The 17676-nt window shown below is 41.0% G+C and overlaps 1 protein-coding gene across 1 annotated transcript in view; it reads right to left on the bottom strand.

The window, feature by feature from the left end:
* The window catches only part of LOC149990326 (protocadherin-11 X-linked), a 264374-nt gene that overhangs the window by 113116 nt on the left and 133582 nt on the right, over window positions 1–17676 (bottom strand). The window contains exon 3 of the mRNA XM_090264435.1: window positions 15652–15729. Within this exon, the coding sequence (XP_090120561.1) occupies window positions 15652–15729 (78 nt within the window). The remainder of the gene's footprint in view (window positions 1–15651; window positions 15730–17676) is intronic.

Genomic DNA, 17676 nt, shown 5'->3' on the forward strand with positions numbered 1-17676 from the left:
GAGAAAAAGTCTCAGATTTGTTGGTTAAAATTGTGAGAAATACGCTATCTTTAATAAAAATGGTTAGGTTCTTTGTGTCTAAAATAGAGAAATTTTTATGACGATTTAGTATATGACGATGCTGTGGAAGTTGATTAGGTCACCTAAGACAATATCATCTGTATTTCTTAAGAAAACATCAATACAATCCTGAATTGATGATTCATTTTAGGTGCAGAAAACCCAAATCCTGCACATAGCCAGGTTCTGAAGTGTTTTTTGTCAACAAGCATTTGCTTTTAAGATGCAGTTCGAGCAAGTGCAAAGCTGATTTCTCTCAATATGGTCCCACTACACAGGCTTCCAAATTGATTCTTTAAACAAATTGACCCTTACTTTCGAGCTGCAAAGCAATGTTGCCATTTTCTACAACAATGATATTAAATAACTGGCAAACGCTGATAGGTCAACACAGGCTATCAAAGCAAAACCACGGAGCCAAAAAAGTCCAGATAGTTCAGTAATATTGTTACAATTCATTTCGAAAATGGGAGAAGCACTTAGTTCTTTTTCTAGACAAACATATGTCCTTTTCAACTACATTTTGTTTTTCATTGGCATAAACTGGACAACATTGAATAGAGAAGACTGTATGCACCTAGGTGCTAAGTATGAAATAAAAATAATCAATGAGGCATTAGTTTGTTACTATGGTATAATATTGCTAAACATAAGGAGTTACTGCCTAGGAGTACGAGCGTGTGAGGCTCTAGGAGGCACTAGGTGGGCGTTCAGGGTACAGGGAATCACAGGGAGCAACAGGCAAGGGGCTGGGGCAGAGTCCGATTTTACTGCTGAACTGTATTTAGCCACCTGAATGTCAGGATCAGCAACTTTCTTGCTAGCCGTGAGTGTCTGAATTACATTGTCACCCTTGGTCTTCGTGTGGTGTGTACATCTACGCGGCCTGTGAGCGCTTCAATGAACCTGTAGGTGCCCAAGTGTCATTCCCCAGAGACAAGAAAATCATATTACTTGGCGGGTTCGGTTGTATGCACTCACCTTTAGAGAGCTGCCAGCAAGACAGGTATTGCATATTTCTTACAATTTCAGGAGGAGTAGTTAAATATTTTATACACACAGGGCTTCGGGAGCAGCTTTCAATATTTGAGAGCACTTGCAAGCAACAAAACTGCGGAGTGCGCCATCTAGTGCTTCGGTGCGGTATATACGGCCGCACAGCCTCCAGGTATCAGCAGTCTCGCTCCGCAGCTGAGCTGTTCTTACTGCTTTTTGTTTCGTTGCCCCTGACCATTCTACGCAATACTTTTAAGAGCCATGAACACAATGAGCACAGCCGTTATAATGTCAATTGCCGCAAATCTAGCCTATGGCATCGTTCCTCTTCCACTCCAGAAACGTGGTGTCACCGAACGCCTAATTCATGCAACAGTGACGGCTGTGATTTAGATCACGGTCAGAAGAGGACGGGTGGGTCCCAAGGGAAGTCAGCTCTCTCTGCTCAGAAATCTGGCATTGCGTTTGGAGGTCCACGTGGACCTTTGCCTTCCTCGCGGTTCCCCAAATCTCCGAGTGTGGCTTACGTGCTTATGTTGCTCTGCATAGTCACATCGGAATAAAACGAGGCTTCTTTGTTCTTTTCAGTCCAGAGGTGCATTCAAGAGACTGTCCGTGACGCCTCCGTGACCCTTTGTACAGTAGTCCGGCATTACGGTCGGTGACCTCCCGTGGGAGGGGCGTGCACAGGGCCATAAGAACTTGAAATTGACACGTGTCTACCTGTCTCTTATCTCAAGTACAAATGATCCCTTTCCTACTCAGTAAGAATCTGATTCAACTCACTGTTAAGGACTGAAGAGCACGTGCCGCATGTTTAACTGGACCAGCATATCGTGATATCTCTACACAGCTGAAAAGGGCGAAGGCGAACACGTTAAAGGCCCTACACACTGCATACAAGCAACCTTCTTAGCGTGCGGTTTCCCTGTACAATGCTGTTTCCCCAGTTTGCCCAGTCAGCCTCCCACTAACATTTTTATTGCTGTTATTAAAATTGTTTGGAATTATGAAAAGACAGGAATGAAAATTTTCAAGATGCCCTTTCTTCCGCATAATCTGGCTTTTCCCCCCTGAGATCCTCAGCTATAAAACAGCAAACAGTACTCACAAGTATTACAATTTTTGAATGACTGAATTTTTTTCTCCCACTAGCTCACTTTGAAAAAGAGCTTGTTTTTATATTCTGTCTTCTAGTATTTCAAAATGGGCACATTTTGGAAAACCTATGGAAAGGATAAAACACTTCTCTACTAAGACAGACTTAATGAGGAGGATTCAAGTTCTCTTTGTCTTTGTACTCCGGACGAAGTTGTCTGTGATGCAGGCAGATTCTCTACTACAAGGGCACTGTTTATGAAAAGCTGCCCAGCAACTCCAGCCTCTGAATTCAAAATTTCATTACTGGTTTAGGTAAGTTGTGGGAGATCGGGGAAAGCCCATGGCCTCTTTCCTGTTGACCCTCAAGCTGGACCCGGGTTCCTTCCTGCGCCCCCCTACCTGGGAACATGCATTCTGCTTGCCTTCCTCATGCTAGAAGCTGCCCAAACACACAGCCCTGAGATAGCCATGTGCTGTTGAGACCACCCGGCCAGTGGACATGACCGAGCCCAGTGACGGCTCTATGCAAACTGCCTGACTCTTGCTGAAATGTGCTCATGTGTGTTACCCATGAGATGCCTCCTATGCAAGTTCGCGTGCTATTAAACTGCCACCTACCAACCAAAAAGAAGAAAGAGAGAGGGAGGGAGGGGAGGAGGGAGGAAAGAAAGAAGGAAGGAAGGAAGGAAGAAGGAAGGAAGGGAGGGAGGAGGAAGAAAGGAAGGAATGAAGGAAGGAAGGAAAGAAGGAAAGAAGGAAGGAAAGAATGAAGGAAGGAAGAAAACATGATTAAGTATTAACAGCTCTAGCATCTTGTTCTGTCACTAATTAGCTGTGTGTCAATGGGGAAGTCCCTTTCCTGCTCTGGGTTTCAGTTTTCCCATTGATAAAAGACCTGCCCAAAGCCGCTATCTCTGCTCTCCACGCTCGCAGAGGTGAGTGATGCACTGCAGTGATTTTCCTGATTATTCCCTGTTGCCCCCTTGTGTACTACCAGACTGTATTCTATAGCTGTGGCCGATTAAAAAGAAGTCGCTGAAACAGCGACAAATGTACTCCACGGCCTTTCTGCACAGCAATACTCTCTCGTGGTCAGACTAGCTGCAGTCTTTGCATCACCAAAAAGTAAAGGAACGAGTTCCCTGCGCACCAACTCAGTGGATAACTCTGGCAACACCCATATTCGCGCAGAGCAGAGGCCTTCCAGGGGGGACAACGCCCCTGCGTCCCAACACGAGAGACATACGTGTTCACATGCATCAGCGGGAACTCTTTCAGACAAAAACAAGTCCGTGAGAGAACAGCCTGAGTTTCAAGGGACAGTGTCTTAAGGATAAGCTTTTACTTCAGCTGTAATAAAAATTACAAGGAAAAAAGAGCTCGCGTCCCCTGTTTATGGATACTATTCTTCTAAAACAATTTCCTTGTAGTTAAGCATGGTTTTCAAATACAGTTGGCATAAATATCTTTCAGAATACACCAGGATTTTTGCCATACAAAAATGGGATAATTTACTTTAAGATTATCCAAATTTCTGGTGATCACCTGGGCTGCATAGTAACTGAGGCTGTGCTTTAAGAAATAAGATTACTCACAACCTTCTTTCTTTTTTCATTTCAGTTTATCCAGAAGGAATATTAAAATCTTATGTTAGCACTGACTGGTGCGGCTCAGTGGGTGTCCCACAAAGCAAGACCGGTCTGGGCACATGCCTGGGTTGTGGGTTCAGTCCCTGGTCAGGGTATGTATGAGAGGCAACCGATCAATGTTTCTCTCCCCGTCTTTCTCCCTCCCTCCCCCTCTGTCTAAAAATAAATAATCTTTTCCGAAAAAAGTCTTATTTTAGACTTGTCAACGGCCTGAATGGCTAACGACTTAATATAAAATACAAGGAGTTCTGATATAATTATTCCCAGAATAAGCTCATGCCAACTCTGCCACTCCTCTGATAGGAGCTAACAATTTATTGCAGGTGCTGTCACGCAAGTCTGAGGTCTCGAGCCTCCCAGCCCTCCAGGCGGCTAATGCGCTCTGACATTATTAACTGCCCCCTTGCGGAGTCACACGGCGAGCCGAAAGCGCGGCTCTCCAGGCCTTAGCGTCTACCTTTCAGGCTTACTTAGCGGGGAGGGGGGAACCAACTTGGGCTCTTCTGTGCGGAGCTTCCCGGCGCTCAGTCATCGCTGGAAATTGTCTGAGAGGCAAAAGGAGACCTTGTCAAAATGCCGGGAGGCCCCGCAAAGAGCGTTTTGCTTGCCCCGTGACAGCTTTGCTGGCCCTGGTGACAGTTCCCCCACTTCACAGCCCAAATAGGACATTCTCCCTATCTTTGGCAGACAATAATGTCTGAGGGCCCAGATCTAATCTCTTTTCTGAAAAGGTTTGACTGGGTACTAGAGCACACAGCAGTCCCAGCAGGTTTTAACTTCAGTAGTACCTCACGTTAGCAACGCACAATTTCACACTCAATTACAGCAGATTTGAGGTTTTTTAAAATGGGACTCCTTTCGTCATCCAAGGCATAGGTCTGTGTGAAGAAAGAAGGGGTCTTTAAATATTTATATACATCCCTTAGCCTCTACGGTGCACGTCTAAAAATCTGATTATTTGCTTTGGGGGAGATGTCTGTATGGATTGATGAGATCTCACAGTGAGAAACTTGTTCACCATTTCTTAGCACCCTGCTTGCATGTGGGGACATAGAAAGCTTCAAGGAATAATAACAGCTGCTTGCTTTAGAGCTCTGGCCCCACTGTTTTACATCCGTTCTTCAGTTTGGTCCTTCAAGCAGGTACTCTATTCTCATCTAAGCTCTGCTGATGAGAAAACTGAGAGTTGAAAGAGGTGAGCTCTCTGGTCTACTATTGTTGAGGGCGAGCAGAGTTTCTGCCACCTCAAAATATACTTTTAAGGATATCGATTAATTAAAGGTGGTTATTTTTAAGAAACAAAAGACTCACAAAAAAACCTTTCAACCTGCCCTTATTCTTGCCTTAAGGAACTCAGATAGAACAACTTGCCTAAACAAAGGAAGTTATCGACTTAACAGCATGATATAGACTACGTGCAGCAGAAGGAATAAAGGGGTTCTGTGGGAGGTAACCTCACAGAATGACTTGATCATATAGGTCCTGAACTGGGCAGGTGGTGATGGGCAGTCAGACCCCAGGCCCCACCTGGTTCTTTCCAATCTTCCTTAATCTCAAATGCACAAAAGATCCTGCAAAACTGTTATTCTCCAGAGCGGTTGACATCTTGCTCCACAGACCTGGGAGAAGCTCAGAAAACCAAGCTTAGGTTCCCCTTTGTAAAAGACATCTCCATTTGTCAGGGGAAGCCCTCTCTGCTAAATTGTTGTTTCAAGTGAAAATAATCTTCAAAGTCACTTGATCTGACATTTAGTATGCGCAGATTTAGCTGACTGCACCAAGGCTGCGGAAGCCCCATAGAAAAAAAGGTTCTCAGATTTCTTAGGCGTTGTTTAAGACGTCAAATGACTGAATAGTAGTGTCAATTACCAGTGTTTCCAAACCTGGTCTAAATATAAAAGATTTAAATTCATCTTAGAATTCGTAGGTTCTATGTCTCCTTCTATTATTTTATACTGTCTCAAAGCTCTGCGCCTCTAGCAGTCAAAAACAAGCTTCTTCTTTTTATTTGTTAAATACCTTGATCTCAGTAAGAATAAAGGTAGGAGAGATCCACAAAGAAAAATGTCTATTCTTAGTTCTTCCCATTGGAACGACATAAATTCCTCCTTCAGTTACTGTCGTCCATATGCCCTGTTGGTACGTATCTTATGGCTTGTCCTTCAGAAAACAGTCCAACCTCACAACTTTTAGATTAAGTGAAGACTACTTAAATTCTCTTGGCACAAATCAAATTGTAGTATACTTGCAGTAGATTTCCTTAGATCTAAAAATATTTGCTTAACATGTTTCCTTTATGCCTTCTATAATGTGTACAGGAATATTAATGCCAAACCAGCACTAGACGTCTGACTGCAGTCCATTTGCTGCGGCCAAGAAGGAGTTCAGAGTCAAGACTCAAATACGAGTGGAAGTTTGTTTAGAAAGTCACAGAGGGAGAAGAAGTGAGCCATGGAAGAGGTGAGCCAGCCAGGCTGCGTGGGCTCAGGAGGCAAGTCACAGAGGCAGAAGGAGGGCCCTTGGAAAGGAGAAGAAAGAAAGGCAGAGAAAGCGCCTGCTGCTTTTCTGGGCAAGTGCTTGTATGGGAGTCATTTGAGGCTATTCTCTTCGCCTTTGTCCCCCCCTCTCAGGGGGTCTATCACAGAACTAGAGACATTCCAGGGAGGGAAGGTCACCTGGGGCAAGGTCACACCTTACAATTGTACATTGGTAGGCGCCAAGGTCTGGCCAACTAGCAGACACCAGAAAATAAAACTCTGAGTCACCGTGTTTCGGCTGTAGGTTGGTAAGACTATAGTCTCTTAAATACTGAGCACATCGAAATAAGAATATAAATGAATTGGTAATCTTTCAGTAGAGGGTGTAACATAGTTCTCATGTCTCTTTTCAGTCAGTGTCTAATTCATTTTATTATGGTATGATTTTGACTGTTTTTCTATCACTGCTTCTTTACATATTTCACTTTCAAGGTTTCAGTCTTTTTGATAAAGTATACACGTACACTTTTCATTTTCTGACAGATCACAGTTTTTCATGTTTATTGTTAAATGGTATGCTTGTTTCACTTCTAAATTGTAATTGTTAGCAGAAATTTTCTATATGCTGCTACTTTATCTTCATAGTACCTACATGAACGTATCTATGGAAGTATAAAAACGAATGTGAAGCTCTCATGATCTGAATCATGAAAATCCCCAAGGAATACACTCAGAAACGCGAGAATTTGAATTAAAGCACCACAGTAATATTGTTTAAATTTACGTGATATTTCTTCTTAAAACTATGGCACATGACCTTTAAATTGTGTTCAGGAGGATATAAAACAGATTAAACAATTGCTAGGGGATTTTATTTCAACCAACAGAAGACGCAGGTTTGTTTGTTCAAAATGTACAAACTAATGTACGCCAGGAAACCCAACAGCAGCAGGAGCGCTGTCACGTTATCTTATAGGCTGTATTTCTGAACAGAAAATAAAAATGAGTGAATACAGGTGACTAAAATTGATTGGAATTTGCAGCAAGTTTATAGAAAGAGGAGTTAAAATGAGCGTATTTCACAGGATCAGTGCAGGGATCAGGTGTTACACTTGGCAATGGAATAAAAGCAGAGGAAAGCTGGGGAAGAGCCAAGGCGTAGAATTCAAACGCAGGGCAGTTGATGTTATTTGTAGGTCAGCGTGTATGACAGGGAACAGTAAACTACAGCCGCTTGCAAGCTTGTTGATGCTGAGAATGTACACTTTATTGATTCATTATTAAAACGACATGCGCTTCTAAAGTATATCCACATTGTAGGTAACTGGGCGCATTTAGTCACCTGTTTCAAAATGTTCTTCAAAGGGTCAAAATACTGTTAATGACACACGCATGTGTGTGTGTATTTAATATTCCCAAAAGGTTCCTCTGATTTTTTTCCCCTGAATTTTGGTTTTAAGCAACCATTTGGTATCTGACAATCAAGAATGGTTTTTGAAAAAATAAATAAATTTTACTATTGGCAACAGCATGGACGGACCTAGAGGGTATTATGCTAAGTAAATACATCAGTCAGAGAAGGACAGATACCATATGAGTTCGCTTCTATTTGAAAGTCAACCACAATATAAACAAGCAAATAAACCGGGTTGATGGCTGTCAGAGGAGAAGGAGCTTGGAGGACTGGGTGAAAAAGAGGAAGATATTGAGAAGTCCAGATTCGTTGTCACAAAATAGTCACGGGGATGGAAAGGACAGCATAAGAAGTATAATCGATAATATTGTGAAAAGTATGCATTATGCCAGGCGGGTGCTGGAAATATTGGGGGGGGGCCACTTTGAAAAGTACATGATTGTCTGACCACCACGCTGTACACTGGAAATGAATACAAAATAATATTGAATGTAAAGTGTAATAAAAAATAATAAAAATTAAAAAAATAGTTTTTGACCTTTAACCTGTTTCTCAAAATGGAAGTTCTCACGGTAATCCAGTTCAATCTAAAACCGACTCATTTTTTTTCTGCTGACGTTGAGCCGACTGTGAATCAGAGCATGCTAGGGTTAGGGACAAAAGCGTTGTGGGAAGGAAGCATCATGGAAAACAGGAGAGGTGGGCCCTGACTCTGCCACTTAGTACTGTTCCCAGCAGAAGGATTTCACCCGCCCCGCACCAGCAGGGTCAAATACTAAACACCAAGGATGGCACGGAGGACTGGCGATTTTATTATGAATGGTGCCGCCCAGGAGAACAGGAAGCTCACGCCTCACAATCCCTGACTCTCTGGGGTGGGGGCAGGTCTCTAAGGGGTTTAGGGGAACAGGGGTGCAGAAGTGTTGGGGCAACACAGATCTTCCTAGATGACAAACCCTTCACTTCTGCTTGTGTCCCGGTCCTTTGGTTCCATGTGTGGGCCTGCTGACTGCAAAGTCCTGTTTTTTAATTTTAACAAAGGAGTCATTGATCCTAACCATTCTCATCTTTGAACTTCAGCTCCTGTTATCTGACACAGGTAGTAAGTAGCAGAATTAGAAATCAGGGCCTGCATTTTTTCCCCTTCTTTTCTTTTTCATGATTATATTTTCAGTATTTGCCTCAGGACTTAGCACAAACTAAACCCTCAATAAATGCTTTTTTTTTTCTGAATTATTGAATTAAGTGACAATAAAGCAAGGAAGAAATAGTACAAACAGCTTTCCCTGGGAAATATTAGAGAGTGAGCCATATGGCACAAATAATTTATTTACCCCCATTCCGAGCAAATTGCAGTTTGTACAGGTGTAAATTATATCGCCTCTGAACAGCCAAGTCTCCGAGACACTTTTATTAGAATATTAAAAGGAAAAAATGGCACCTAACATGTTGTAGAACTCTCTTACAAACTAACAACGGAACTCTTAAAAGTTGTCGTAATAGAAAAATATCAAGAGAAGCTCAGTGTGCTCCTACGCTACATATGAACAAAAATGCTCAGCACTCGGAGGGGAAGAGGGAGAAGGACAACCGTGTTGGTGGAGGACCCCCAGAGTCCTCACTGGCCTAGACGTAAGCATTTCAAAATGAAATAGCCCGTCCCTCTGCACTGCAGCTCTTGGTGTCCAGTGTTTGGGTCCGTTAGTGCCGGGGGGGGGGGGGGGGGGGGGGATGAACCAAAGGGCGTCGGCGCTGCCTCCCTGGCACTTCCACACACCTGTCCCCCGTGAGGGTTCTCTCCTACAAAGCATCGAGGAGGAGCGCAGGGGTGCTGGGTAAGCGACCCGGTGTTCTCTCCCAGTGCCAGAAAGCCTACAGGAGAAGAGGCAGCACCGATGTGTGACTAAATGTTCACCTTGCCTTAACTGTCAAATACCTCTTTTTGTATATCAATTCTATCTCACAGTTTCCCCTCATGATACGTGGGGCGTGTGTCTTCAGTACTCATGCACAGCAAGCACATTTCCGTTTTTGGTAAATACACAAAACGTAAACGTACTTTGTTAAGAGGTACTCCAGAAAGAACCCCCCCCACATTCTTTTACAGAGTATTTTAAGAGATCGCTTGATAGTACTGAGCAGAAGAGTTAAGAGCTGAGTCTGAAAATGTAGCTTTAAGCAGGATGTCAATTCTTGAAGCGTCCAGGCAGCAGCATCCATCTGATCACATTTCAGATTTGGCCTCACGCACCGTTTGAACAGGGGTAGAGTTTAATGAATTCGTTATTTTAGAGGCTAAGTGATCTCCCTGCTTAGAGACTTTGAACTACAAAGGAAAACCTCTATGTGAATGAACAGATCAAGAAAGGGATAAAACTGCATTAAATTATAAAACACTAATTTGTGGGCTGGAATTCAACAGGTTTCCACAAAGGAATTGATGTGGATGATGCAGATAACCTACATAAAGTACTTAGTACAATGCTTGGCATGCAGTACATATTTAATAACTGTTAGTTGTATTATATATTAACGTATAGTTTTGTTCTCCTGTTAATCTGTTTCATGTCAATTTAATTAGTAGACCAGCCAGAAGAGCTTAGAAGGGTAGAATTAAAATGGTTCCCCCCCCTACAGTAGAAATACTTCTGTCGCCCTGCTTATTTTTCAATAGCTTTAGGTAACGACAACAAAACACCAGCTCTACAAGGTGTGCGAATAAAAGTGGACAGGAGGACATAGCAGCAGGTGAGGACTATCTACTCTCAAGTCAAAACAAAACAAAACAAAACAAAGAACACAGAAAACAAAACAAAAAAATGAGAAAGTGGAAACCTGTAAACTCTGCTTGTGACACAGAATGTTTTCTAAACAAACAAGTCCCGGAATGGCAGATTCACTACTCACATTCTTATCTGCCAAAATCCTGAGATGAAATACTTTCACATCATACTAAGAAGGTCCCTGCTATTATATATTTATGTTAATAAATATATTTATATTTAAGAACAGCAGACTGTGAAACCCAACTCTACCTTGGGCCTGGGCTGATCTGCACCATGTTAGAGATGCAGACACAAATTCAAATAGTCTCTCGTTGGCCTCAGGCTTCACGTATTGTTTATGGCAGAGAACCCGATGGATGTTTCTCTCGCACACTGATCTTTCTCTCCCCCTCTTTCTCCCTCCCTTCCCTGCACTCTAAAAAATAAATTAAAAACCTATTTTTTAAAATCATAAAGCCTGTAATAAATAATCAGCATATATTAACATTATAGTTAGGAAATTCTTTTCAAAATTGGTTGTTAATACTTTGTTGTTCCAGCTAGGCTAATAATCAAATTAACAGAGACAGATTAACAGGACAAAATATATGAAGTTTATTAAGGAAATAGGCAACTTTACAGGTAGCTGAGGAAGAGCGGAACACACGTGAGTATGACTGGATAAAGTTGATGGGCTTCAGGATCACAACATTTATCTTTTCACTCTGTGAAACCTCATGCTGGGCACATTATTTCCCCAGCCTCAAAAAGGGGATATTAGTAGCTACACCTCAGCGAAACTGCTATATGAAATGAAGAAAAGGAAATAAATTACTGTAGACAACTGAGCACGATGCCTTTAGTAGCCATTTAAAAATACAATTTATTAATAATTAAAAGTAAAATATACACACTTCAAAAGGTCAAGGACAATAGCTAAGTCATTGAGAACTCTGGTCAGGAAACGATGCTGAGCATTTTCCCTATGTAAAAAGATAAAACCTTTCGCTTATGTGTAACATCACATCAGGGCATGTTGACTTTCTAAATTAGGCTTCCTATTGTGTAAAGAGTTATATTTAAACCTGGCTTGGCATTTCAAGGCTTTCCACAACACAACCCTTGAAAATGAAAATAATCCTCAAAAGTTCCCCAGTTAAGGTTTGAAAAATTCTGATCTCAGATCCTTCCATGATAATAGTTATCTTTACATTCCTATAGAGAAATCATAATAACAGCAATCACAAAAACACTTCCTGAATTTCCAGCCAAAAGATAGATGAGTGCTTTGGCCTTTCAGAAAAACATGACTTATGAAGTTAATGGTATGTTCACCTTGCAAACTGGTGTGCGGTTTCCTGACCCCAACGAATTTTTTTCAGGACTCTTTTGTTGCTAAAGAAACACAGCAAGTGGCCACCGAGTAGAAACATTAAAATCAAAACAAAATGTTGCTGAAGTGTGCTCTAACATTTGATGATTCAAATAGGCATGGTCTAAGAAGGTTCTGTAGTTTTCCTGAATTATCTTTTCTTTTTTTTCCTGGCAAAAGAAGCAAAGACACTGAGTGGTATTGACCCTTAACTTGAGTGTCTAAACTTTCGTTGGTCTGTGTTTCATTTCAAAACGGACGAAAGTGAAAAGCTCCAACTCAAGTGACTTAGTCTGTCAGGACTGTAGGTCATTGAGGATATGAAAGAATTATAAGAGCTGATTTTACTCTATGGAAACTGATTAGCCAAACCCCTGTGGGTTTCGTAACCCTGCTGTTGGAAAATATAAGGTTAGTGTAGCAATTTCTTCATCAAGTGAATTTACTGTTAACACATTAAATTAGTGATCCTGTTAGCCACTATTTCAAGATTATAAGACAATTCTTTAAAATTGTGGAAATTCTCAAGTTCTATCACTGTTAATTAGCTTTCTTCATCCTGAAGAAATATTTCCATCAGGGATTATTCTGGGAGATTTAATACTTCTAAAAAGTGCATTCTCTTCCTTGTTTCAATACCTCATATTCTTTATGGTCCCCATATCTTATTGTTCATTCATTTTCATGAGAGCATCATAAAAGGGTCATTTTAATTTATCATATGCAAATATATGCAAATGTTCTAGCTAAATAGAAGATTATTCACATAACTTTTAAAAATTTTTAAAAAATACTTCTTATCCCAGGGACTACCTTCCATTTGTACTGTTCATTCTTGGTGAGAAGTTATCATATAGTTGTTAAGAAAAGAAGCTTTCAAGGTAGGCCCAAGGGGTTTTCATCCTGACACACAATAAGTTTATATTAATTTTGTTAAATAAAATAAATTTCATTGCCACATATAACTTCCATTATCCTTTCAAAGTAAAAATTTGTTCTACTTGCCTTATTTTTCTTGGGCCACTCCCTAGCGTTTGCACTATCTTATTTCCTTTCTGTGCCAGAGGTCACTTATGTTCTTTGGGGGACACATATGAACCACTAGCTATGGACGTTAAGACTTGGGGAATTAATGTTAAGCAATAGATCTTCCCCCCACCCTCATACCTTCTACAGCAGGTGCCTAATACTATTGCACAGAGGTAGTTATTTCTCAATGAACATGAGTCATAATCACAATATATCTGTACTTAATGAAATAAAGTGGTAGGCAGGTTAATGTCTTTGTTCATGATCCGAATGTCATCTTAAGAGAAGACTATTTTCACAAAGCACTTACTATCGAAAGTCATAGAAAACCATGAAAAGGCCCCAAAGAGTACACTAGTTTTATTTTGTTCCCATTTTTTTTGATGGAATAGTATTCAGTTTTAGAATTGCTATATCACTGAGCATTGTAATTACTAAGAACGGGGGCAGGGAAGGTGGGGGAGAGTCTGTTATGCAAGGGGGAAAAGACTGAGTCACAATAAATTTTTTTCACTAGGAAAACAAAAATTCTATGCCAAGTGCAGAGCTGGCTGAGAGGGAGTAGATTTTTGTCACCCCACAACGTGTCTTTTGGGAATATTCATTATGTTGAAATAGGTATTTTTAAGAAACAGACTCAAGAAGAGTTTTGACCTCCCCTTTACCTACTGAAAGGAATTCAGACAGAACCTGATCCGGGAAGGGAGCAATCACCTAAGTATGATGTGAACTAAGGAACCTAGCAAGTTTGTTTGTGAGAGTTCCCTCTGTGCTTGCTTTCCGTGTGTCCTGGCAAGAGTTTATCAAATGTTTGTCTTTCTCATCAGCCTCTGAGCTGCTCACCTTCCTTCTGAAGACCGAACTACTACCCTCTCCTTCTTAGCCCAGCATGGCATACAAACCTCAACTGCAGGACTTGTCCTCCAGACCAATATTCTTATGTGACCCCGGTGTGTACATATGTAATTAAGTATGGTTTTCTACTATTAATCTGGCTCATGTCGATTGGATTATTAGACAAGCCAGAAGAACTAAATTAGGGAAGAAGGGAAAATCTCCCCTCCGTCACTGCCTGAGACTTCTATTGAAATCCAGCATACATTATGGAGTCATGAATTGAAACCTCAGGCAGTAAGGACAATCAAGGCTATCATGTAAGTAAAAGGCTTAACTGGTAAAACAACCTCAGGCAAAATGCACCAACTATGGAAGAATACTGTACCTTTACCAAGAGTTTAAGCTTATAAGCCAATAAAATAACCAATAATCAAATAATTGGTAAGAGATTAGTAGAGTTAATCATGCTACACTCCAATAGCTTCTCAGTCATGGGTACAGACGTACATTGCAGCACTCTTCTGAAGGGGCAGCTCGTGAAAGTCAGTGTGAAATTTAGCAAAACTTCACTAGTTCAGAAAGATTTAAAACTTGTTTCAATGTCGACTACTCCTGGGTTGCAATGTACCTTTTTAAAATTAATCATTTCTTCCTGCTGTGCATATATTAATTCTGTAACTATTCCCCCAAAAGCATGAATTAACACTGTAAAGTTGTAGAATATGATCATCATTGAACACATGACTCTTGTGAATTTCCAAAGCATAGATAAAGTGATAAATAATAAAAAGATGTGATTTTCTTTTCATTCCATTTGGGTTGTTTTTCTAAAACTGTAAATATGTAGTTATGTGTCTACACGTTCTGAAATTATCCCCTTTAAGACAAATAAAAGACATTTAGAAATAATACAGTAGAACACAATGTATGGATTTTAATTAATACCCAAACCATCAGATTTAGGACCTTTGCTTTATTAACAACATAACCTTAATCAACCACTGAATCACAAATAGCACAAGAGTGTTTAGATATTGGTCCCCTCGTTCTATTTTTAAAGTTCGCTTAAGGCCTTTACTCAGGAAACCAATTTGATTGTATTTGTGAGTCACGTTCTGAGTCATCCAGACTGAAAGAAGTAAAAGTGGATTCTGCAAAACATACCTTATTTGAATTTTAAACTGGCTTCCCCTGGAATTGATTTGTTTTAATGAGACTTTACTAAAAGTCACCTTTTTAAGAATTCCTGAACTGGGCAGCATCCCACATAGCAAGTAGAAGGTGAAACCGAGTGTCCCCAGGAAGGAAACCTGAGCGCTGCCAGGCCGGCATCAAGACCTGAAATCAGGATTTACCACTCTCGACCCATCAGCAAGGTCCACAACTCTCAACCCATTCATCATAAAATAGCCCATCTTTCTTTCCTCCACTGCAGTTCTCGGCGTCTGGTGTCCGGCTGTGCTAGTGCCGGGTGGGTGGTCTCTTTCTATGAGTAACAAAGCGGGTGGAGGTGGCCCAGGTGAGTGATTCTTTTACCTAGTATTTGACCAGAAAATTCCAGACTGGTTGATTAAGATTTTTTCTGAAAGAGGTTGAAACTGTAATTATTTAGATCAGATATTAATTCTAGGTGTAGCATCATGGGCTTTTAGCATGAGCGACACCGATTTTGGCCTGTGTTTTCTCTCTAACAATATGGAAACTTAAATTTAAGTAATATTATGACACAGGGGTTCTCAGCTTTTCTCAATACCTGCTCTCAGAAGTCAAACCACACTAGGAAGAAATATGTATTTACTGCCATGTCGTGACTTCAGAGTCCAGCACAAGAGCACCTAATGAAACTTCACAGAACACACATTGAGAAACACAACTTAAGACTATTTTGTATTCATTGATAAAACTCAGTTAAAAGGAACAAAGAGGAAACATCAAGTGTGTCCCTTCATACCTGTGGTTGGGGGTGCATCCAGATCTCCACAGTTGTCTCTTTCATGGGGGTGCGAGATCTCACAGCCTCCTTCATCGGCTTCAGAAGGGATAAAAACAGAAGTGGTTTTAAGTGGGTTGTTAAAAGGTAAAAGCATACTGCATTGCAAACATGCATCAAATACAGGCAAATATGTTTTCGTAGACAGCATACTTATTGAGAACTTACAATGTGCTAGGCGCAGCTCTAGGAACTGGGAATAAACAAGAAAAGAGGAACTCATTTTCTCATCGAGCTTACATTCCAGTGTTACGTTTTAGAGTTCCATTGCACATTTGCTATAATATATTTAATAGATCTTATAGATGTCAATACATTTATGAACTCATACACAGATCCACATCTACCAACCCAGAATAATTATCAAGGTCTTGAAAAGATTATGACTGTATGAAATGGGGTGAAAAGCAGGGGACCCCAGAATATGGGAGAAATTCCCCACAGCCCATTAAGGTAATTTTCAGGTAATTTTCACAACAATGGCTGGGCTGGGGGTGGGGTGAGGTGAAAGGGCTGTGTCAGTTTCAGAGAGCATTGTAGGAGGGGCCGAGCATAAGGTCCTGTGGGAAGTTCCAAGTCTGCACTGAGAGAGAAGGAGGTAGCAGCCATGGGGTCCAAAAGGGTGTGGTTCGCACTGGTCTGCCAGGAAGTCTGGCGTGTAAGGAGGTGCCATGCAGTCTGGATGAAGAGCTGGAGTAAAAAAGAGGAGACCCACTGGGGAGCCTGTCTGCCCGGAGAACACGGCGGCACAGCTGATGGAGCTGTCATGCCCTGGCTGGTGTGCCTCAGTTGGTTCAGCATCGTCCCACAAAGGGAAAGGTCGCAGGTTTGAGTCCCGCTCAGGGCACAAGCCTTGGTTCTGGGTTTGGTCCCAGTTCCGGGCACATATAAAAGGCAACCCATTGATGTTTCTCTCTCTCATGGATGTTTCCCTCCTCCTCTCTCACCCCCCCTCCCATAACCGCCTGTGAAATCACTAAGCACGTCCAGAGAAAATACACTTAAGTCTATGAGCCTTTCAGCAAGTGCAGTGACTCAAAACAAAGGGAAGTGGTTCCGAGCGCTTTCCCTTGTCCCCTTCAGGAGTTAACAGATGTTACAACGCTTAGTGGTGGTTCTGGACGTGAGGAAGCAATCCCAAGCTTTAAGCGACTAAAGAGTTGGCCCTAATGAACAGAATGGAAGAGAATTAGATGGGCTACAACAGGACAGGAAAGGAGAAAATAAGATGATAGAAAAACGAAGAATCTTTTCCGTTTTGATCTAAAGGTAACCAATACCCTGCAGAGTCAAGTGAAATTTTTGCTCCCACTTAACTACCTAGAAAATTTTCAGTTACGAGTTTTGCCCATAATAAGGGGTTATCAGAGATAACCTTTTTGACCTATCTTAGAAGCCTATTGAATTTCTTTTGTACAAAAATAAGAACTTAAAGGTAAAATAACACTCCTATCCCCGACAAGGTTCTTCCCATTATTTCTCCCTTCTTCACTAAAACCTACAGTTATAAGACCAATAGGTAGTAAATTATATAATAAAATAGCTCCAATATACAGAACTGTGGATTATTAAGTATCGTGCAAGTGAGAGAAACGGCTATTCTAGAAAACATTAGTGCTGAAAACCATTTATTAACTATTCTAAGAAAATAAAATAAGATTCATTAGAGGCACCTGAGAAATAAACTGCAGATTTGCATTTCTGTTTCCTTACATGCACTGAATCAAACTTTATTTTCCCTTTTAAGGAATCAGCTGTCAAGCTGTCAAGATAAAAGTAAAGTGCTTTATAATAATCACAGACTTTACAGAGTTAAGCCTCATATTAATCCAGTTCATATTAAGACAGTGCTCAAAACTGAAAAGTGAGAAGTGTCTTACCATTGATCTTAAAGTGTTTTGAGTAGTGTCACACTGGGTAGATATATTATTAGATCTTCTTATTTTTCTTGATTCACATACTATTAGTTCATAGTTTAGAAATTGA

The sequence above is a fragment of the Furipterus horrens genome, unplaced genomic scaffold (assembly GCF_987537825.1).
Source record: "Furipterus horrens unplaced genomic scaffold, mFurHor1.1.pri manual_scaffold_17, whole genome shotgun sequence".
NCBI lineage: Eukaryota > Metazoa > Chordata > Mammalia > Chiroptera > Furipteridae > Furipterus > Furipterus horrens.